At 48.0% G+C, this 22,532-nt stretch overlaps 1 protein-coding gene across 1 annotated transcript in view; it reads right to left on the bottom strand.

Moving 5' to 3' along the window:
• phrf1 (PHD and ring finger domains 1) overlaps positions 1-22,532 on the bottom strand; it is a 98,810-nt gene that overhangs the window by 31,503 nt on the left and 44,775 nt on the right. The window contains exons 7-12 of the mRNA XM_067994273.1: positions 21,164-21,345; positions 17,579-17,711; positions 11,135-11,268; positions 10,862-11,049; positions 10,218-10,349; positions 5,913-6,070 (exon numbers count right to left, since the gene is read on the bottom strand). Coding sequence (XP_067850374.1) covers positions 5,913-6,070; positions 10,218-10,349; positions 10,862-11,049; positions 11,135-11,268; positions 17,579-17,711; positions 21,164-21,345 — 927 coding nt within the window. The remainder of the gene's footprint in view (positions 1-5,912; positions 6,071-10,217; positions 10,350-10,861; positions 11,050-11,134; positions 11,269-17,578; positions 17,712-21,163; positions 21,346-22,532) is intronic.

Genomic DNA, 22,532 nt, shown 5'->3' with positions numbered 1-22,532 from the left:
TAAAGAATCTTACAACACCAGGTTATAGTCCAACAATTGTTGGACTATAACTTGGTGTTGTAAGATTCTTTACATTTGTCAACCCCAGTCCATCACCGGCATCTCCACTTCATAGAATATAAGAGCAGGAAGGTTATGTGGGAACTGTATAAAACACTAGTTAGGCCACAGCTTGAGTACTGTGTACAGTTCTGGTCACCACATTACAGGAAGGATGTGATTGCACTAGAGAGGGTGCAGAGGAGATTTACGAGGATGTTGCCAAGACTGGAGAATTTTAACTATGAGGAAAGATTGGATCGGCTGGGGTTATCTTCTTTGGAACAGAGGAGGCTGAGGAGTGGTTTAACAGAGGTGTATAAAATTATTAAGGGCCTAGATAGAGTGGATAGGAAGGACCTATTTCCCTTAGCAGAGAGGTCAATAACCAGGGGGCATAGATTTAATGTAATTCGTACATAAGAACATAAGAACATAAGAAATTGGAGCAGGAGTAGGCCAATCGGCCCCTCGAGCCTGCTCCGCCATTCAATAAGATCATGGCTGATCTGATCCCAACCACAAATCTAAAGAACACAAGAAATCGGAGCAGGACCCGGCCACACAGCCCCTGGGCCCTCTCCGCCACCCACAGGGCATTGACCGATCCGAACTCAGCTTCATGTCCAATTTCCTGCCCGCTCCCCATAACCCCTAATTCCCTTTACTTCGAGGAAACTGTCTATTTCTGTTTTAAATTTATCTAATGATGTAGCTTCCACAGCTTCCTGGGGCAGCAAATTCCACAGACCTACCACCCTCTGAGTGAAGAAGTTTCTCCTCATCTCAGTTTTGAAAGAGCAGCCCCTTATTCTAAGATTATGCCCCCTAGTTCGAGTTTCACCCATCTTTGGGAACATCCTTACTGCATCCACCCGATCAAGACCCTTCACAATCTTATATGTTTCAATAAGATCGCCTCTCATTCTTCTGAACTCCAATGAGTAGAGTCCCAATCTACTCAACCTCTCCTCATATGTCCGCCCCCTCATCCCCGGGATTAACCGAGTGAACCTTCTTTGTACTGCCTCGAGAGCAAGTATGTCTTTTCTTAAGTATGGAGACCAAAACTGTGTGCAGTATTCCAGGTGCGGTCTCACCAATACCTTATATAACTGCAGCAATACCTCCTTGTTTTTATATTCTATCCCCCTAGCAATAAAAGCCAACATTCCGTTGGCTTTCTTGATCACCTGCTGCACCTGCATACCAACTTTTTGATTTTCTTGCACTAGGACCCCCAGATCCCTTTGTACTGCAGTACTTTCCAGTCTCTCGCCATTAAGAAAATAACTTGCTCTCTGATTTTTCCTGCCAAAGTGCATAACCTCACATTTTCCAATATTATATTGCATCTGCCAAATCTCCGCCCACTCACCCAGCCTGTCTATATCCCCTTGCAGGTTTTTTATGTCCTCCTCACTCTCTACTTTCCCTCCCATCTTTGTATCATCTGCAAATTTTGATATGTTGCACTCGGTCCCCTCCTCCAAATCGTTAATATAGATTGTAAAGAGTTGGGGACCCAGCACCGACCCCTGTGGAACACCACTGGCTACTGGTTGCCAGTCCGAGAATGAACCATTCATTCCAACTCTCTGCTTCCTGTTAGATAACCAATCCTCCACCCATGCCAGAATATTACCCCCAATCCAGTGATTCTTTATCTTGAGCTATGACAAGAGGGAGCTGAGGAAAATTTTTTTCACCCAGATTGTGGTGGGGGTCTGGAACTCACTGCCATTCCATGCCCTAACAATCCTCTGTGTACAACAAATTCTCCTAACCTCTTCCTTTGTTCTAGCGATGATCTGAATTGCATGCCCTCTAGTATGACTCACCGACCTCTCCCTACGTTATTCACAGAGAGTGAATTAGCACCTTTGCTAAAATGATGCAGGGAGGGACTTCAAGCAATCACATTAAGAGCTCGAACACAAGTATCCCACTGGGTAATGAGTAAATCCCATCTCTATCTACCAAACTCAACCTTTCCTCATATCTTGGTTAGAGGACATGTTGTTTAATCACTGACATTTCATTGAATCATTGAAAATTTACAGCACAGGAGGCCGTTCGGCCCATCGTGTCTGTGCCAGCCGAAAATGAGCCACCCAGCCTAATCCCACTTTCCAGCCCTTGGTCTGTAGCCCTGCAGGTTTCGGCTCTTCAGGTGTACATCCAAGGAGTTTTTAAATGAGTTGAGGGTTTCTGCCTCTCCCACCCTCTCAGGCAGTGAGTTCCAGACCCCCACCACAATATCTGGGTGAAAATAATTTTCCTCAGCTCCCCTCTAATCCTTCTACCAATCATTTTAAATCTATGCCCCCTGGTTATCGTCCTCTCTGCAAAGGGAAACAGGTCCTTCCTATCCACTCTATCTCGGCCCCTCGTAATTTTGTACACCCCTATTAAATCTTCCCTCAGCCTCCTCTGTTCCAAGAAAACAACCCCAGCCTATCCAATCTTTCCTCATAGCTAAAATTCTCCAGTCCTGGCAACATCCTCGTAAATCTCCTCTGTACCCTCTCCAGTGCAATCATGTCTTTCCTGTAATGTGGTGACCAGAACTGTACACAGTACTCAAGCTGTGGCCTAACCAATGTTTTATACAGTTCTAGCATAACCTCCCTGCTCTTGTATTCTGTGCCTTGGCTAATAAATAAAGTATCCCGTATGCCTTTTTAACCACCTTATCTACCTGTCCTGCTCCCTTCAGGGATCTGTGGACATGCACTCCAAGGTCCCTCTGTTCCTCTACACCTCTCAGTATCCTCCCATTTATTGTGTGCTCCCTTGCCTTGTTTGCCCTCCCCAAATGCATTACCTCACACTCCTCTGGATTGAATTCCATTTGCCACTTTTCTGCCCACCTGACCAGTCCATTGATATCTTCCTGCAGTCTACAGCTTTCCTCCTCACTATCAACCACACGGCCAATTTTTGTATCATCTGCAAACTTCTTAATCATGCCCCCCACATTTAAGTCCAAATCATTAATATATCACAAAAAGCAAGGGACCTAGTACTGAGCCCTGCTCCACTGGAAACAGCCTTCAAGTCACAAAAACACCAGTTACCCTCTGCTTCCTGCCACTGAGCCAATTTTGGATCCAATTTCCCACTTTCCCTTGGGTCCCATGGGCTTGTACTCTTTTGACCAGTCTGCCAGTGGGATCTTGTCAAAACTCTTGCTAAAATCCATGTAGACTACATCAAACGCGTTACCCTCATCGATCCACCTTGTTACCTCCTCAAAAAATTCAATCAAGTTAGTCAGACTCGATCTCCCCTAAACAAATCCATGCTGACTGTCCTTGATTACTCTATGCCTTTCTAAGTGATGGTTTATCCTGTCCCTCAAAATTGATTCCAATAATTTGCCCACCACCGAGGTTAGACTGACTGGCCTGTAATTACTCGGTCTATCCCTCGCTCCCTTTTTAAACAATGGTACAATGTTAACAGTCCTCCAATCCTGTAGCCAGAGAGGATCGGAAAATGATGGTCAGATGCCAGTTAAAACTGGCTGTAAACTAGACACCTTCACACTAAATAGTGGCAAAGATTAAAAAGAAAGACTTGCATTTATATTGCGCCTTTCACAACCTCAGGACGTCCCAAAGTACTTTACAGCCAATTAAGTGCTTTTCTGAAGTGTAGTCACTGTTGTAGTGTAGGAAACGAGGCAGCCAAATTGCACAGCAAGATCCCACAAACAGTAATGTGATGATGACCAGGCATAATCTGTTTTAGTGATGTTGGTTGACGGATAAATATTGGCCAAAGCAATAGGGAGAACTCCCCTGTTCTACTTCAAATAGTGGCCGTGGGATCTTCTACGTCCAACTGAGGGGGCAGACAGGGCCTCGGTTTAAAATCTCATCCGAAAGACGGCGCAGCATTCCCTCAGTGCTGCACTGGGAGTGTCGGCCCGGGTAACGTGCTCAAGTCCGTGGAGCAGGGCTTGAACCCCCGTCCTCTGACTCAGAGGCGAGAGTGCTATCGCTTTCTAAAAATAGAAAAGAACAGAAATACACAGCAACTCCGTCGGCATCTGAAGAGCGGGAAGGTAGGATAATGTGGGTCATTCTGCACCAACTAGAAACCGATAAGAAAGCGAGCTCGCTAACAGAGCTGAACAAGATGGGGGAGCAGGAAGAGACAGAATAGGTTGCTATCCAAACAGGTTTTTATCAATAACTGGAAAGAGACAAAAACCGGTGGGTGACGTATGGCGATTATCTCAGTGGGGAAATGGAGAGCAACAAACCAGATAACCACCAGGGAGCTAGAAAGCTAAAAAAGTTGACCAGTAAATAAGTCAACCGGTCCGGACGGGATGCATCCTGAGAGAAGTAAGGGTGGAAATTGTAGAGCAACTGGCGATAATCTTCCAAACATCGGGGGTGGTGCCAGAGGACTGGAGAATTGCAAATGTTACACATTTGTTCAAAAAAAGTACAAGGATAAACCCAGCAACTATAGGCCAGTCAGTTTGACCTCTGTGGTGGGGAAACTTTCAGAAACGATAATCCGGGACAATGTTAATAGTCACTTGAACAAGTGCGGATTAATTAAAGAAAGCCAGCACGGGTTTGTTAAAGGCAAATCATGTTTAACTAACCTGATTGAGTTTTTTGATGAGGTAACAGAGAGGGATGATGAGGGCAATGCAGTTGACGTGGTGTATATGGACTTTCAAAAGGCATTTCATAAAGTGCCGCATCATAGGCTTATCATCAAAGTTGAAGCCCATGGAATAAAAGGGGCAGGAGCAGCATGGATACAGAGTTGGCTAAGTGACAGGAAACAGAGAGTAGTGGTGATCGGTTGTTTTTCGGACTGGAGGGAGGTGTACAGTGGTGTCCCCCAGGGGTCGGTGCTGGAACCACTGCTTTTCTTGATATATGTTAATGACTTGGACTTGGGTGTACAGGGCACAATTTCAAAATCTGCAGATGACACAAAACTTGGAAGTGCAGTGAACAGTGAGGAGGATAGTGATAGACTGCAAGAGGATATAGACAGGCTGGTGGCATGGGCCGACATGTGGCAGATCAAATTCAACGCAGAAAAGTGCAAAGTGATACATTTTGGTAGGACGAACAAGGAGAGGCAATATAAACTAGAGGGCACAATTCTAAAAGGGGTGCAGGAACAGAGAGATCTGGGGGTATATGTGCACAAATCGTTGAAGGTGGCAGGGCAGGTTGAAAAAGCAGTTAAAAAAGCATACGGGATCCTGGGCTTTATAAACAGAGGCATAGAGTACAAAAGCAAGGAAGTCATGATGAACCTTTATAAAACACTGGTTCGACCACAACTGGAATATTGTGTCCAGTTCTGGGCACCGCACTTCAGGGAAGGATGTGAAGGCCTTAGAGAGGGTGCAGAAGAGATTTACTAGAATGATTCCAGGGATGAGGGACTTTAGTTACGTGGATAGACTGGAGAAGCTGCGATTGTTCTCCTTGGAACAGAGAAGGTTGAGAAGAGATTTGATAGAGGTATTCAAAATCATGAAGGGTCTAGACAGAGTAGATAGAGAGAAACTGTTCCCATTGACAGAAGGGTCAAAAACCAGAGGACATAGATTTAAGGTGATTGGCAAAAGAACCAAAGGTGACATGAGGAAAAACTTTTTTACGCAGCGAGTGGTTAGGATCTGGAATGCACTGCCCGAGGGGGTGGTGGAGGCAGATTCAATCATGGCCTTCAAAAGGGAACTGGATAAGTACTTGATGGGAAAAAATTCAACAGGCCTAATGGCCGCCTTCCGTGCTGTAACCATTCTATGATTCTTCCATTGGAAACAGAAGTTAGTTTAAGACTTTAAGATAAATTACTTGGAGCTCTATTTTGAAGAATACCGTGATTTTTAGGCTTCAGTGTTCCATCCCTACTGATCACAACATTGGAACTGTCCATCAGTAAGACATTCTGCCCTGCTAGGATACTTCCCAACACATCTGGTACAGACGTGGCTTCTGGCCCTGCCTCCTGAGCAACAGCTGGAAGTCTTCCATTCCTGTCACAAAGAAAAAAAAATTATAACTTTGTTTAAACATTCACTGCTACAAGGACTAAGTCATATTTGACCGTTCTGCTGTAAGACTGACTGTCCAGAAATGCAAAGAGATTGTTCCGATCACAGCTTTCAGGCCCTTTGTAAAATGTCTCAATGTGTCAGGAGAGAGCCGTTTGTTGACGTATCCCCTCCCATCAGGGGACTCGAGTGGCAGCGTAGAAGATTACAGGACTGCACCATCACTATCCGCATACAGAAACAGCCATGTGCGTAACAATACTGACAGGGGGCTCGTCACTCAGTGAACAAACTGCCAATGGACCCCACAGGCCTCAAGTTCCAACACCAGAATCAGGCTTCGGCTGATTGGGACTTGAAACTCAGCAGTTCAAGTCCAAGGGCTACAATATGATAAATGTGATACACCATAAATGCATCAGCCGTGGTCCAGCGACTGGATAGAGAAACAAAACTTCGGGTGTGGAAGGGTGTTAGCCGAAGTTCTGGACAAGGATCGAATCGGGCCAGGACCTACTCCGTTAATGGTAGGGCGTTGGGGAGAGTTATAGAACAAAGAGATCTAGGAGTACAGGTTCATAGCTCCTTGAAAGTGGAGTCACAGGTGGATAGGGTGGTGAAGAAGGCATTCGGCATGCTTGGTTTCATTGGTCAGAACATTGAATACAGGAGTTGGGATGTCTTGTTGAAGTTGTACAAGACATTAGTAAGGCCACACTTGGAATACTGTGTACAGTTCTGGTCACCCTATTATAGAAAGGATATTATTAAACGAGAAAGAGTGCAGAAAAGATTTACTAGGATGCTACCAGGACTTGATGGTTTGACTTATAGGGAGAGGTTAAATAGACTGGGACTTTTTTCCCTGGAGAGTAGGAGGTTTCGGGGTGATCTTATAGAAGTCTATAAAATAATGAGGGGCATAGATAAGGTCGATAGTCAAAATCTTTTCCAAAAAGGTAGGGGAGTCCATAACGAGGGGGCATAGATTTAAGGTGAGAGGGGAGAGATACAAAAGGGTCCAGAGAGGCAATTTTTTCACTCAAAGGGTGGTGAGTGTCTGGAACGAGCTGCCAGAGGCAGTAGTAGAGGCGAGTACAATTTTGTCTTTTAAAAAGCATTTGGACAGTTACATGGGTAAGATGGGTATAGAGGGATATGGGCCAAGTGCAGGCAATTGGGACTAGCTTAGTGGTATAAACTGGGCGACATGGACATGTTGGGCCGAAGGGCCTGTTTCCATGTTGTAACTTCTATGATACTATGATACTATGTACCTGAACCCCTAAGTCCCTTTGGACATCCACTGTTTTTAACTTTTTACCATTTAGAAAGTACCCTGTTCTATCCTTTTTTGATCCAAAGTGGATGACCTCACATTTGTCTACATTGAATTCCATTTGCCACAGTTTTGCCCATTCACCTAATCTATCAATATCGCTTTGTAATTTTATGATGTGGAGATGCCGGTGATGGACTGGGGTTGACAATTGTAAACAATTTTACAACACCAAGTTATAGTCCAGCAATTTTATTTTAAATTCACAAGCTTTCGGAGGCTTCCTCCTTCGTCAGGTGAACGATGACGAAGGAGGAAGCCTCCGCAAGCTTGTGAATTTAAAATAAAATTGCTGGACTATAACTTGGTGTTGTAAAATTGTTTACAATTGTAATTTTATGTTTTCATCTACACTGCTTACAATGCCACCAATCTTTGTGTCATCGGCAAACTTAGATATGAGACTTTCTATGCTTTCATCTAAGTCGTTAATAAATATTGTGAATAATTGAGGCCCCAAGGGGATTCCACTAGTCACATCCTGCCAATGTGAGTACCTACCCATTATCCCTTCTCTCTGTCGCCTTTCGCTCAGCCAACTTCCTAACCAAGTCCGTACTTTTCCCTCGATTCCATGGGCTTCTATCTTCGCTAACAGTCTCTTATGTGGGACCTTATCAAATGCCTTCTGGAAGTCCAGATAAATAACATCCATTGACGTTCCCCTGTCCACTACTTTAGTCACCTCTTCAAAAAATTCAATCAGGTTTGTCAGGCACGACCTACCTTTCACAAATCCATGCTGGCTCTCTCTGATTAACTGAAAATTCTCGAGGTGTTCAGTCACCCTATCCTTAATTACAGACTCCAGCATTTTCCCCACAACAGATGTTAGGCTAACTGGTCTATAATTCCCTGGTTTCCCTCTCTCTCCTTTCTTAAAAAGCGGAGTGACATGTGCAATTTTCCAATCTAGAGGGACAGTTCCTGAATCTAGAGAACTTTGAAAGATTATAGTTAGGGCATCTGCAATGTGCTCACCTACTTCCTTTAAAACCCTGGGATGGAAACCATCTGGTCCTGGGGATTTGTCACTCTTTAGTGCTATTATTTTCTTCATTACTGTTGCTTTACTTATGTTAATTTTATCGAGTCCCTGTCTCCGATTCAATATTAGTTTTCTTGGGATTTCCGGCATGCTATCCTCTTTTTCGACTGTAAATACTGACGCAAAGTAATTGTTCAACATGTCCGCCATTTCCCCATCGTCAATGACAATACCCCCACTTTCAGTTTTTAAGGGGCCAACACTGCTCCTGACCCCACCCTCTTTTTCTTCGTATTGGTTTTGATATCCCTTGCGAGTTTCTTTTCATAGCCCTGAGAGGAGAGGATAGTGAGTTAGTTGAGGATAAGCGGATTTGGCAGGAATGCTGAACAAGTACTTCGCTTCAGTATTTACAAAAGAGAAGGATCTTGAAGAGAAGTTAAATCCTGAATTAGTTAAAAGCGAGATGAGAGATATTATAATAAGCAAAGGTTAACTAATAGAGAAGTTCGTTAAGGAGGACAAAGTGCTGTAACCTGCCAGGATAAATCCGAGGGAAATGGGGGAAGAAACAGCAGAGGCCCTAGAATGTAAACGTCAGGAGTCCACTGAGAGGACTGGAGTGTGGCCAGTGTAATACCCACTGTCAAATAGAGAGACAGAGATAACCCGGGTGATCACAGGCCAGTTAGTTTAACATCTGTGGGAGGGAAAATTTTGGAATCATTAACTAAAGATGAAATTACTAAATATCCAAAATGAAGGGAAAATAATTAGAAACAGCCAATACAGATTTTAGAAAGATGATGCTCAACAAAACTCTGCAACGCCAAGAGAGGGTGCCACATAAAAGATTATTGCTCAAGATAAAGAATCACTGGATTGGGGGTAATATTCTGGCATGGGTGGAGGATTGGTTATCTAACAGGAAGCAGAGAGTTGGGATAAATGGTTCATTCTCGGACTGGCAACCAGTAGCCAGTGGTGTTCCGCAGGGGTCGGTGCTGGGTCCCCAACTCTTCACAATCAATATTAACGATTTGGAGGAGGGGACCGAGTGTAACATATCAAAGTTTGCAGATGATACAAAGATGGGAGGGAAAGTAGAGAGTGAGGAGGACATAAAACACCGACAAGGGGATATAGACAGGCTGGGTGAGTGGGCGGAGATTTGGCAGATGCAATACAATATTGGAAAATGTGACGTTATGCACTTTGGCAGGAAAAATCAGACAGCAAGTTATTATCTTAATGGCGAGAAACTGGAAAGTACTGCAGTACAAAGGGATCTGGGGATCCTCGTGCAAGAAAATCAAAAAGTTAGTATGCAGGTGCAGCAGGTGATCAAGAAGGCCAACGGAATGGGTGAAACTAGAACTAGGGGGCAAAATCTTAGAATAAGGGGCTGCTCTTTCAAAACTGAGATAAGGAGAAACTTCTTCACTCAGAGGGTAGTAGGTCTGTGGAATTTGCTGCCCCAGGAAGCTGTGGAACCTACAACATTAAATAAATTTAAAACAGAAATAGACAGTTTCCTGGAAGTAAAGGGAATTAGGGGTTACGGGGAGCGGGCAGGAAATTGGACATGAATTTAGATTTGAGGTTAGGATCAGATCAGCCATGATCTTATGGAATGGCGGAGCAGGCTCGAGGGGCCGATTGGCCTACTCCTGCTCCTATTTCTTATGTTCTTAGAGATTGACTAAAGGGGGAAAAAGAACAGGTCTTATAACACTTCTATCGTGAATGGTCTGTTAACAAGCCTCCGATCACAGTAGCAATTCACCAACGGCCATTCTTACCTTGAGATTTTTACAGAGATGGGTCGAGCCACCGGACGATGAGACCGCAGAGCTGAGCGGGAAAGAATTCTTCTCTTGTTGCTAAGAGGTGAACAGAGACTTGAAGCTTCTCCGTACAACTGTTCTGCAACACTAAGAAAAAAACAATTATTTTTACACCGTTTAACTTTCTCACAAATTTCTAATTGGTTGGTAATTTTACGTTCAAATGGTATCCAACAACTTACACAGCCCCCTTAACGTAAAAAGTCCTAAGGAGCTTCACTGATAAGCGTAAGGAAGGTGGATGCTGAGCCACAAAGAGGGAGATTAGGAGGGTGACTGGAAGCTTGGTCTTAAAGATGGGTTGCAAGAGAGAGGTGCAGAGGTTCAAGGAGCCAGGCAGCTGAAGTCTGTGTCACCAATTAGAAGTGGGGCGTGAAGGGAGGAGGATACGCAATAAGCTACCAATGCCCTGCTTCCACAGCGACTCGGCCAAAGTTCCACTGCTCCCGCTCACCCATCAATCACATCCGCTTCCGGAGGGAGAGCCTTTACCCATCTCGGCCGTGCTCTCGGGAACTCTCCCTGAAGCGTCAGCCCAGGTTTTGCGTTCAAGTCTCTCGGAAGCAGGTCAGGAGATTCGCACCAACGGAAGAACTAACCTTTCAAATGGATCCAGGTCATTTGGATCACCGTACACGGATAACGAAGCCGCTCCGATATCTGTTCGCATAACCTTCAAGGACGGCTCCAGTGGCTTGTACATGGAGGGAACCGAAATTCCATTTAGGGGTTTGCCAAGGCCAAGGCTCTTTGCAATGCGAGAGCGCGCTGTGACACTCAGCTTAATCTATTTAAAAACACAAGAATGTCACCCAGATATTCGACTGGAAGTTCAGAACTCCAGTAAAGAACAGCAGCCACATTGCTCTTACCGCTTTCTTCTTCCCTTTCCTTCTCCTCACTTTTCTCCTGCGTTTCCTCATTGTTTTCCCACTGAACTTTGTTCCGGATGAGGCGCTGGTTTTGCTGTGGGGTTTCTTCGTTCCGGCTCTTCTCCTTCTTTTAACTGGAGAAACCCCAGTGAGATCACAACACAAAGTCAACACATTCAGCCAGTGCCCACTGCTTACTACAAGACCAGAAATTACAATCTCTGCACCAAATTCCATTCTGTGCTATTTTAATGGTAGGGCGTTGGGGAGAGTTATAAAACAAAGAGATCTAGGAGTACAGGTTCATAGCTCCTTGAAAGTGGAGTCACAGGTGGATAGAGTGGTGAAGAAGGCATTCGGAATGCTTGGTTTCATTGGTCAGAACATTGAATACAGGAGTTGGGATGTCTTGTTGAAGTTGTACAAGACATTAGTAAGGCCACACTTGGAATACTGTGTACAGTTCTGGTCACCCTATTATAGAAAGGATATTATTAAACTAGAAAGAGTGCAGAAAAGATTTACTAGGATGCTACCGGGACTTGATGGTTTGACTTATAGGGAGAGGTTAAATAGACTGGGACTTTTTTCCCTGGAGAGTAGGAGGTTTAGGGGTGATCTTATAGAAGTCTATAAAATAATGAGGGGCATAGATAAGGTAGATAGTCAAAATCTTTTCCCAAAGGTAGGGGAGTCTATAACGAGGGGACATAGATTTAAGGTGAGAGGGGAGAGATACAAAAGGGTCCAGAGGGGCTATTTTTTCACTCAAAGGGTGGTGAGTGTCTGGAACGAGCTGCCAGAGGCAGTAGTAGAGGCGGGTACAATTTTGTCTTTTAAAAAGCATTTGGACAGTTACATGGGTAAGATGGGTATAGAGGGATATGGGCCAAGTGCAGGCAATTGGGACTAGCTTAGTGGTATAAACTGGGCGACATGGACATGTTGGGTCGATGGGCCTGTTTCCATGTTGTAACTTCTATGATTCTATGATATGATAATGTGCAGGCGAAGGCCAGTTTAAAATGCCGGTGCTAAAACATCAGAGGGGGGAATTTGGGATGAGCGAGTTAAGCATGATAGGAACACTTGTTCTTATAACGCTTAACCCTTGTATTCTAGCCAAGGTGACTGTATTCTCCATCAACAAAAAGGTACAGCTACAGACAACACAAAAACAGAAAGAGAGTATGTAGAGTGGGCTGAGTGGATTATCACTATTTCCTTTCACCTGTAAGACCTGTGTTTAAATAGAAGATAGACTGAAGGGAATAAAAGCCTGTCTTCCCTATCAGTAAGTGATCGGACATAAAATATTTGGACGGTTTCAAGCAAATTTCTAGTAGATGGAAATCCATGGCACAATATTGCCAATAAATGAGCAGTGAGACTCTGAAGGGATGGCAGACATGGGAGCTGGAAAATATCACACTGGTGGGGTCGGAGTGTTTGAGGTCACGGTTAAAATACCTTACTGGGGCACGGTGCCAGCCGCGGCTCGAGGTTAGCACTCTCACCTCTGAGGCAGAAGGTTATGGGATAACGTAGAAAGGGCTCACTTCCGAAAATGAGGTTAAGCAGGAACTGGGCAGAGGGAGTCTTACCCATAACCTAACCTGTACTAAATCTACATGGCAGTACCTGAGACTGGTAGACCGGTTACAGGTCACAACTGGTACAAGCTCAACTCTCAGTCACTTGGGTGGAATATAGTCCATTGGTGGTTGGGTGGAAGAAAGGGGAAAAGGGGAGAAATGAAATGAAATAAAAACAGTTCAATCATCAAAGCCTAAAAATTAAAGACAATAAATAAAATGGTGTATAAATAACCTTTACAACGTACTAATCTCTAAACCAGTCATGCAAAGTCTGGCTTTAACTTGAATTTGAGATGAGCAGTAGATTTTTGGAGCTTATATATACAGCATGACTGAAGGGTTTTAAAATGTAATGAATATGAGCTTTCTGTAACACAATAAACATTGTCCTGAACACACAGAGAACATTTTAAAAATATGCCTAATAAGTATGGGGCTGGTATGGCTTTCATCATCAACTCCTGCTCCCGCCCCCCTGCCTCTCTCTCCCACCTCCCTCCCCCATGTCCCTACCGTCTTCCTCCTGCCCCCTCCCCCCTGCTCCTCCACCTCTCCCTCCCACCTCCCTCCCCCATGTCCCTCCCCCCTGCTCCTCCGCGTCTCCCTCCCACCTCCCTCCCCCCTGCTCCTCCGCGTCTCCCTCCCACCTCCCTCCCCCATGTCCCTCCCCCCGACCTCCCTCCCACCTTCCTCCTGCTCCCTCCCCCCCACCGCTCCCTCCCCCCCACCTCTCCCTCCCCCATGTCCCTACCGTCTTCCTCCTGCCCCCTCCCCCCTGCTCCTCCGCCTCTCCCTCCCACCTCCCTCCCCCATGTCCCTCCCCCCGACCTCCCTCCCACCTTCCTCCTGCTCCCTCCCCCCCACCGCTCCCTCCCCCCCACCTCTCCCTCCCCCATGTCCCTACCTCCTTCCTCCTGCCCCCTCCCCCCTGCTCCTCCGCCTCTCCCTCCCACCTCCCTCTCCCCCGCCATATCCCTACCGCCTTCCTCCTGCTCCCTCCCCCCTGCCTCTCCCTCCTCCATGTCCCTACCGCCTTCCTCCTGCTCCCTCCCCCCTGCCTCTCCCTCCTCCATGTCCCTACCTCCTTCCTCCTGCCCCCTCCCCCCTGCTCCTCCGCCTCTCCCTCCCACCTCCCTCCCCCAGGTCCCTACCGCCTTCCTCCTGCCCCTCCCCCCTGCTCCTCCACCTCTCCCTCCCACCTCCTTCCATGTCCCTACTGCCTTCCTCCTGCCCCCTCCCCCCTGCCTTTCCCTCCCACCTCCCTCCCCCATGTCCCTACCTCCTTCCTCCTACCCCCTCCCCCTGCCTCTCCCTCCCACCTCCCTCCCCCATGTCCCTACCGCCTTCCTCCTGCCCCCTCCCCCCTGCTCCTCCGCCTCTCCCTCCGACCTCCCTCCCCCATGTCCCTACCGCCTTCCTCCTGCCCCCTCCCCCCTGCTCCTCCGCCTCTCCCTCCGACCTCCCTCCCCCATGTCCCCTCCCCCCTGCTCCTCCGCCTCTCCCTCCGACCTCCCTCCCCCATGTCCCCACTGCCTTCCTCCTGCTCCCTCCCCCCTGCTCCTCCGCCTCTCCCTCCCACCTCCCTACCTCCTTCCTCCTGCCCCCTCCCCCCTCCCTCCCCCAGGTCCCTACCGCCTTCCTCCTGCCCCTCCCCCCTGCCTCTCCCTCCCACCTCCCTCCCCCATGTCCCTACCTCCTTCTCCCTCCCTCCCCCATGTCCCTACCGCCTTCCTCCTGCCCCCTCCCCCCTGCTCCTCCGCCTCTCCCTCCGACCTCCCTCCCCCATGTCCCTACTGCCTTCCTCCTGCTCCCTCCCCCCTGCTCCTCCGCCTCTCCCTCCCACCTCCCTCCCCATGTCCCTACCGCCTTCTTCCTGCTCCCTCCCCCCTGCTTGTCCGGCTCTCCCTCCCACCTCCCTCCCCCATGTCCCTACCTCCTTCCCCCTCCCCCCTGCTCCTCCGCCTCTCCCTCCCACCTCCCTCCCCCATGTCCCTACCTCCTTCCGCCTGGTCCCTCCCCCCTGCCTCTCCCTCCCCCATGTCCCTACCTCCTTCCTCCTGCTCCCTCCCCCCGCCTCTCCCTCCCCCATGTCACTACCGCCTTCCTCCTGCTCCCTCCCCCCTGCCTCTCCCTCCCCCATGTCCCTACCGCCTTCCTCCTGCTCCCTCCCCCCTGCCTCTCCCTCCCTCATGTCCCTACCTCCTTCCTCCTGCTCCCTCCCCCCTGCCTCTCCCTCCCTCATGTCCCTACCTCCTTCCTCCTGCTCCCTCCCCCCTGCCTCTCCCTCCCTCATGTCCCTACCTCCTTCCTCCTGCTCCCTCCCCCCTGCCTCTCCCTCCCCCATGTCCCTACCTCCTTCCTCCTGCTCCCTCCCCCCTGCCTCTCCCTCCCCCATGTCCCTACCTCCTTCCTCCTGCTCCCTCCCCCCTGCCTCTCCCTCCCCCATGTCCCTACCTCCTTCCTCCTGCTCCCTCCCCCCTGCCTCTCCCTCCCCCATGTCCCTACCTCCTTCCTCCTGCTCCCTCCCCCCTGCCTCTCCCTCCCCAATGTCCCTACCTCCTTCCTCCTGCTCCCTCCCCCATGTCCCTACCTCCTTCCTCCTGCTCCCTCCCCCCCGCCTCTCCCTCCCTCATGTCACTACCGCCTTCCTCCTGCTCCCTCCCCCCTGCCTCTCCCTCCCCCATGTCCCTACCTCCTTCCTCCTGCTCCCTCCCCCCTGCTTCCTACCCCAACCCATTCCAGGTTAAGGGCAACAATGGGCTATGAGGAAAGATTAGAGAATCAAAGCTTCATTGGCCGGAAAGGCGGCAACTAAAAGATGGATTCAACAAAACATCTAAACTATTAAATATGAATAATGTTCTTAGAAATGGTCATCTGGGTTTGTCGAGAAAACAGAGTCAGAGAAAATAAACGGAAAAATTTAATTTACCCAGAATGAGAAACGTTTGGAACAATCTATCGAGCAAAGCAACTGAGGCAAAAATATTGGGTTTATTCAAAGTGGCAGTTAATGTACTAGAGGGATGGGCTCCAATGGGAGAGTGTATTAGAGGGATGGGCTCCAATGGGAGAGTCAGTGTATCGGAGGGATGGGCTCCAATGGGAGAGTGGGTGTATCAGAGGGACGGGCTCCATTGGGAGAGTGAGTGTATCAGAGGGACGGGCTCCAATGGGAGAGTGGGTGTATTAGAGGGACGGGCTCCATTGGGAGAGTGAGTGTATTAGAGGGATGGGCTCCAATGGGAGAGTCAGTGTATCGGAGGGATGGGCTCCAATGGGAGAGTGGGTGTATTAGAGGGATGGGCTCCATCGGGAGAGTGGGTGTATCAGAGGGACGGGCTCCATTGGGAGAGTGAGTGTATTAGAGGGACGGGCTCCAATGGGAGAGTGGGTGTATCAGAGGGACGGGCTCCATTGGGAGAGTGAGTGTATTAGAGGGATGGGCTCCAATGGGAGAGTGGGTGTATTAGAGGGATGGGCTCCAATGGGAGAGTGGGTGTATTAGAGGGATGGGCTCCAATGGGAGAGTGGGTGTATTAGAGGGACGGGCTCCAATGGGAGAGTGGGTGTATTAGAGGGACCGGACCCAATGGGAGAGTGGGTGTATTCGAGGGATGGGCTCCAATGGGAGAGTGGGTGTATCAGAGGGACGGGCTCCAATGGGAGAGTGGGTGTATCAGAGGGACGGGCTCCATTGGGAGAGTGAGTGTATTAGAGGGACGGGCTCCATTGGGAGAGTGAGTGTATTAGAGGGACCGGACCCAATGGGAGAGTGGGTGTATTAGAGGGACGGGCTCCAATGGGAGAGTGAGTGTATTAGAGGGACGGGCTCCAATGGGAGAGTGGGTGTATCAGAGGGACGGGCTCCATTGGGAGAGTGAGTGTATTAGAGGGATGGGCTCCAATGGGAGAGTGGGTGTATTAGAGGGACGGGCTCCAATGGGAGAGTGGGTGTATTAGAGGGACCGGACCCAATGGGAGAGTGGGTGTATTCGAGGGATGGGCTCCAATGGGAGAGTGGGTGTATCAGAGGGACGGGCTCCAATGGGAGAGTGGGTGTATCAGAGGGACGGGCTCCATTGGGAGAGTGAGTGTATTAGAGGGACGGGCTCCATTGGGAGAGTGGGCGTATTAGAGGGATGGGCTCCATTGGGAGAGTGAGTGTATTAGAGGGACCGGACCCAATGGGAGAGTGGGTGTATTAGAGGGACGGGCTCCAATGGGAGAGTGGGTGTATTAGAGGGACGGGCTCCATTGGGAGAGTGGGTGTATTAGAGGGATGGGCTCCAATGGGAGAGTGTGTATCAGAGGGACGGGCTCCAATGGGAGGGTGTGTATCAGAGGGATGGGCTCCATTCGGAGAGTGGGTCTATTAGAGGGATGGGCTCCAATGGGAGGGTGTGTATCAGAGGGATGGGCTCCATTCGGAGAGTGGGTCTATTAGAGGGATGGGCTCCAATGGGAGGGTGTGTATCAGAGGGATGGGCTCCATTCGGAGAGTGGGTCTATTGGAGGGATGGGCTCCAATGGGAGGGTGTGTATCAGAGGGATGGGCTCCATTCGGAGAGTGGGTGTATTAGAGGGATGGGCTCCATCGGGAGAGTGGGTGTATTAGAGGGATGGGCTCCATCGGGAGAGTGAGTGTATTAGAGGGATGGGCTCCATCGGGAGAGTGGGTGTATTAGAGGGATGGGCTCCATCGGGAGAGTGGGTCTATTAGAGGGATGGGCTCCAATGGGAGGGTGTGTATCAGAGGGATGGGCTCCAATGGGAGAGTGGGTCTATTAGAGGCGTTGGCTTTTTTACCCCAACTTTCCTCCTGCATAAAGCTCGAATCCTTTACCTGTTCTACGTTTCTTTGTGCTTCGTGCTCGTGGGGTAAGGGGCCGATGATATACGGCTGTACTTAGGCCTGCGACTACTGTCTCAATAGTTTCATCTAGCAGGCTTGGGTTCATCAGGTACTGCGGTACATGCTGCAGAAAAAAACCAGCACAGGTTAGAAAACAAGTCCTAAAGCAAATTTACAGTCTCTTATTTTGTATTTGTCAGTAAATCCCTGCTATTGTGATCGAGTTACTTCATGTCATTGGTTTTTTTTGGTATGACACAATGTAGAGATTGGTAAAGAACATAAATATCTCGTCACTTCCATGATACTCGGACACAAACTGTAACTCTAATGGGTGTAATTAAAGAAATCGTGCTTTGCCCTTCCAATAAGGAGCAGTATGCCTTAACTGCCTCCTGACTCCCCAAAGCCTTTCCACCATCTACAAGGCACAAATCAGGGGTGTGATGGAATAATCTCCACTTGAGCAGCTCCAACAACACTCAAGAAGCTCGACACCATCCAAGATAAAGCAGCCCACTTGATTGGCGCCCCATCCACCACCCTAAACATTCACTCCCTTCACCACCGGCGCACAGTGGCTGCAGTGTGTACCATCCACAGGATGCACTGCAGCAACTCGCCAAGGCTTCTTCGACAGCACCTCCCAAACCCGCGACCTCTACCACCTAGAAGGACAAGAGCAGCAGGCACATGGGAACAACACCACCTGCATGTTCCCCTCCAAGTCACACACCACCCCAATTGGAAATATATCGCCGTTCCTTCATCGTCGCTGGGTCAAAATCCTGGAACTCCCTTCCTAACAGCGCTGTGGGAGAACCTTCACCACACGGACTGCAGCGGTTCAAGAAGGCGGCTCACCACCACCTTCTCAAGGGCAATTAGGGATGGGCAATAAATGCCGGCCTCGCCAGCGATGCCCACATCCCATGAACGAATAAAAAAAAAGAATGATCCCAACCAGACGGTCCCCATTCACAACTTTGGCCAAGGCCATCAGGAGACCCCTGTTACATTTTGTACATTAGTTTGGCAGCAACTATGCAACCGACTCAGAATTCGAACCCTGCCCGTCCTGGGTACCTGCTGCACCTTTCAATTGCACTCGTGGCACTGGGGTCCTTGAGCGTGGGACCTAACAGCAAACGTTAACGCTGCAGTCCAAACGTAAAACTTCCGCGTCTCGCTAATGCTGCAACCCAAAAGACCCGCTAAAAACGGGTCTTCTCAACAACCGGTCTTAGTGAGCTTACAGCTGACTGCTCTAAGACCACATCCACAATACAAACGCACGTGGAGAGAAAAATACTGATTTGCCTTAAAAAGGAAATAAGGGCAGATTCCACAATCCCGCACTCACAGTGAGGAACTGCCCTCAAAGGGAGCTTGGGTTGGAGAGTCGAGGCTGCGGCACTCTGACCTGCACTTTCTCCCATTGTGGATCAGTGAATTTACCCTGTGATAATACTTCATTGGGGTGAAATCGTGTGATTAGTGTGTGAATCCCAGTGCTCTGTGTGGAGGTACGGCCTCGGTACTGGGCTGCGTGGGTGGATTTGGTTCAGTGGGTAAATGAACCGTTCGAGTCAGAGCAGGAAGATCCCTGGACTGTGCTCAGCTGGCCAATTAGTTGGCGAGGACATGACGATTGATGTCACGACAGGAGGGGAGAAGATCTAGGCATCGCAGTGCCGATGGCTTGAGAGTAGCCCTTATTACAAGTGCACGCGCGATCGTCCAGCGAGATGGAGGTCGGGCTCAGGATCGTGTGTGATGAATAGCCCAACAATCCTCATTCTCCAGGCTCATGTGTGAAGAGCAGCCAGCTGCATGGATGAAACCATAGCCCGGGATGAGTCTCTGCCTTCGGCAGACTAAACCCTGACACAGGGAAAAGAAATCACCAAATTACAGGGAATACGGTGAACTGCTGCAATGCCAGGATTCTCGGGCACCTAAACCTCTAAGAACTGTCACGATCTAAAAGGATCTACAAACTTGACCAAGGAGATTACTATTAAAAAAGATATCTGGTTAGTTTACAAAAGGAGCCTAATACATTGGTTAACAAAGTCCATACTCTCATAATATATAATACATAGAATTACATAGAACGTACAGCACAGAAACAGGCCATTCGGCCCAACTGGTCTATTCTGGTGTTTATGCTCCACACGAGCCTCCTCCCTCCCTACTTCATCTCACCCTATCACCATATCCTTCTATTCCTTTCTCCCTCATGTGTTTATCCAGCTTCCCCTTAAATCCATCTATACTATTCGTCTCAACTACTCCTTGTGTTAGTGAGTTCCACATTCTCACCACTCTCTGGGTAAAGAAGTTTCTCCTGAATTCCCTATTGGATTTATTAGTGACTATCTTATATTTATGGCCTCTAGTTCTGGTCTCCCCCCACAAGTGGAAACATTTTCTCTACGTCTACCCTATCAAACCCTTTCACAATCTTAAAGTCCTCTATCAGGTCACCCCTCAGTCTTCTCTTTTCTGGAGAAAAGAGCCCCAGCCTGTTCAATCTTTCCTGATAGGCATAACCTCTCGGTTCTGGTATCATCCCAGTAAATCTTTTTTGCACCTTCTCCAGTGCCTCTATATCCTTTTTATAGCGTGGAGACCAGAACTGTTCACAATACTCCAAGTGTGTGGTCTAACCAAGGTTCGACACAAGATCTCAGCTTTTCAATTCTATCCCTCTAGAAATGAACCCCAGTGCTTGGAATGTTTTTTTTATGGCCTTATTAACCCACATTGTTACTTTTAGTGATTTGTGTATCTGTACCCCCAGATCCCTCTGCTCCTCTACCCCATTTAGACTATTATCCAAGCAGTATGTGGCCCCCTTATTCTTCCTGCCAAAATGTAATACCTCACACTTATCCAAATTGAAATTCATTTGCCAATTATACGTAAATTCTGCAAATTTATTAACGTCATCCTGCATTTTGTCGCAGGTTTTAACTATACCCCCCAATTTGGTGCCGTCTGCAAATTTTGAAATTGTACTTCCTAGTTACTGGGCACTTAATGTCTTCTTAAACAGATTACTTCCCAACAGAGACTTATCCCAGCATGATTTCAGACATATCATAGAAGTTTACAACATGGAAACAGGCCCTTCGGCCCAACATGTCCATGTCGCCTAGTTTATACCACTAAGCTAGTCCCAATTGCCTGCACTTGGCCCATATCCCTCTATACCCATCTTACCCATGTAACTGTCCAAATGCTTTTTAAAAGACAAAATTGTACCCGCCTCTACTACTGCCTCTGGCAGCTCGTTCCAGGCACTCACCACCCTTTGAGTGAAAAAATTGCCCCTCTGGACCCTTTTGTATCTCTCCCCTCTCACCTTAAATCTATGCCCCCTTGTTATAGACTCCCCTACCTTTGGGAAAAGATTTTGACTATCTACCTTATCTATACCCCTCATTACACACTCGAAGTACATTTAAAAATGTCATTGCATCATATTCACTGTACTGTCTTAACTTAGTATTGTACACATCTATCTCTAAATTGAAAGCGTGTCGTTTTGTGCTGTGAAATTCAGCGTACCCGGATTTGATGCGCGTGGGTAATCCTGTTTCTGTTCACGTTTGCTCGAACCCTCTCGCTCTGACGAGTCCTTGCGATAGCGCGGGTTCTTCCGGCAGATGGACGTAACCGGGAAGTAGTGGGCTCTTGTGGTGCATCAGCGATGAGGAAGGCAACCTCTTCATCATCAATCTCCTCAACAGCTGCAAACACAAGCAGGTGGGGATCAGATCTTACTCCAACAACCTATTTTCTGATCCCAACTCTCAAGTTTTAGTTTGGAGTAAGGAACAGACCGACTTATTGCTCCTTACTCCAGCGCACTGGGAGATCCACCTGAAAGGACCCATTATTACTCGAGCAAACGTCACCCTTCTGGGATGGAAAGAGGTCCAAGAGCAAAGACCAGTTAATTCGGATTCAAAACTCAGGCTTTCTTATTGAGAGTCCAATACCACGTAGCTACCAATCGCACCGCCCCCTACTCTTTATAAATTTACCAGATATACTGTGCTACTTTCCAGGAATCGGTTGATTATTGTTCAATGATTACGTCACTAATCGTTAATCGTTCAGTGTTGAAGTCATTGCACATCAACAGTATGAAGCTCGATGCCGTCCGTGTCCATCGCCAATCCCCAAGATACGAAAAATCCAATCCAGAATAAATCGATTCACCAACTCCACAGTATTTATTGTTCACTAAAACCACTGAGCGGGTCACAAGGTTCCATTTATTCAAGAAGGAGATGGATATATTTCTTAATGCTAAAGGGATCAAGGGGATATGGGGAGAACGCAGGAACAGGGTACTGAGTTAGACGATCAGCCATGATCATTTTGAATGGCGGAGCAGGCCCGAAGGGCCGAATGGCCTACTCTTGCTCCTATTTTCTATGTTTCTATTTCTAAATGCATTGAAAAGCCCGATCCCTAAAAGGGTTAAATTCTGAGGCCAGGTTGCATAGACTAGGCTTGTATTCCCTCAGGTGTAGAAGATTAAGGGGTGATCTAATTGAGGTGTTTAAGATGATTGAAGGATTTGATAGGGTCGATAGAGAGAAACTATTTCCTCTGGTGGGGGGAGTCCAGGATAAGGGGGCAGAACCTTAAAATTAGAGCCAGGCCGTTCAGGGGTGATGTCAGGAAGCACTTCCTCACACAAAGGGGAGTGGAAATCTGGAACTCTTCCCCCAAAAAACTGTTGAGGCTGGGCATCAATTGAAAATTTCAAAACTGAGATTGAAACAGGCTCAAGGGGCTGAATGGCCTCCTCCTAGTCCAGTGTTCTTTTGTATATGAAACAGAAAACCCATGAGAAAAGGATCCACATTTAGCTGTTATAAAGAAAAAACACTTACATTTATATAGCACTCTTCACCACCTCAGG

Source organism: Heptranchias perlo, chromosome 12, assembly GCF_035084215.1.
Source record: "Heptranchias perlo isolate sHepPer1 chromosome 12, sHepPer1.hap1, whole genome shotgun sequence".
Lineage (NCBI taxonomy): Eukaryota > Metazoa > Chordata > Chondrichthyes > Hexanchiformes > Hexanchidae > Heptranchias > Heptranchias perlo.
The sequence above is the reverse complement of the archived record's forward strand: the minus strand, read 5'-3'. Positions and strand labels throughout refer to the sequence as shown.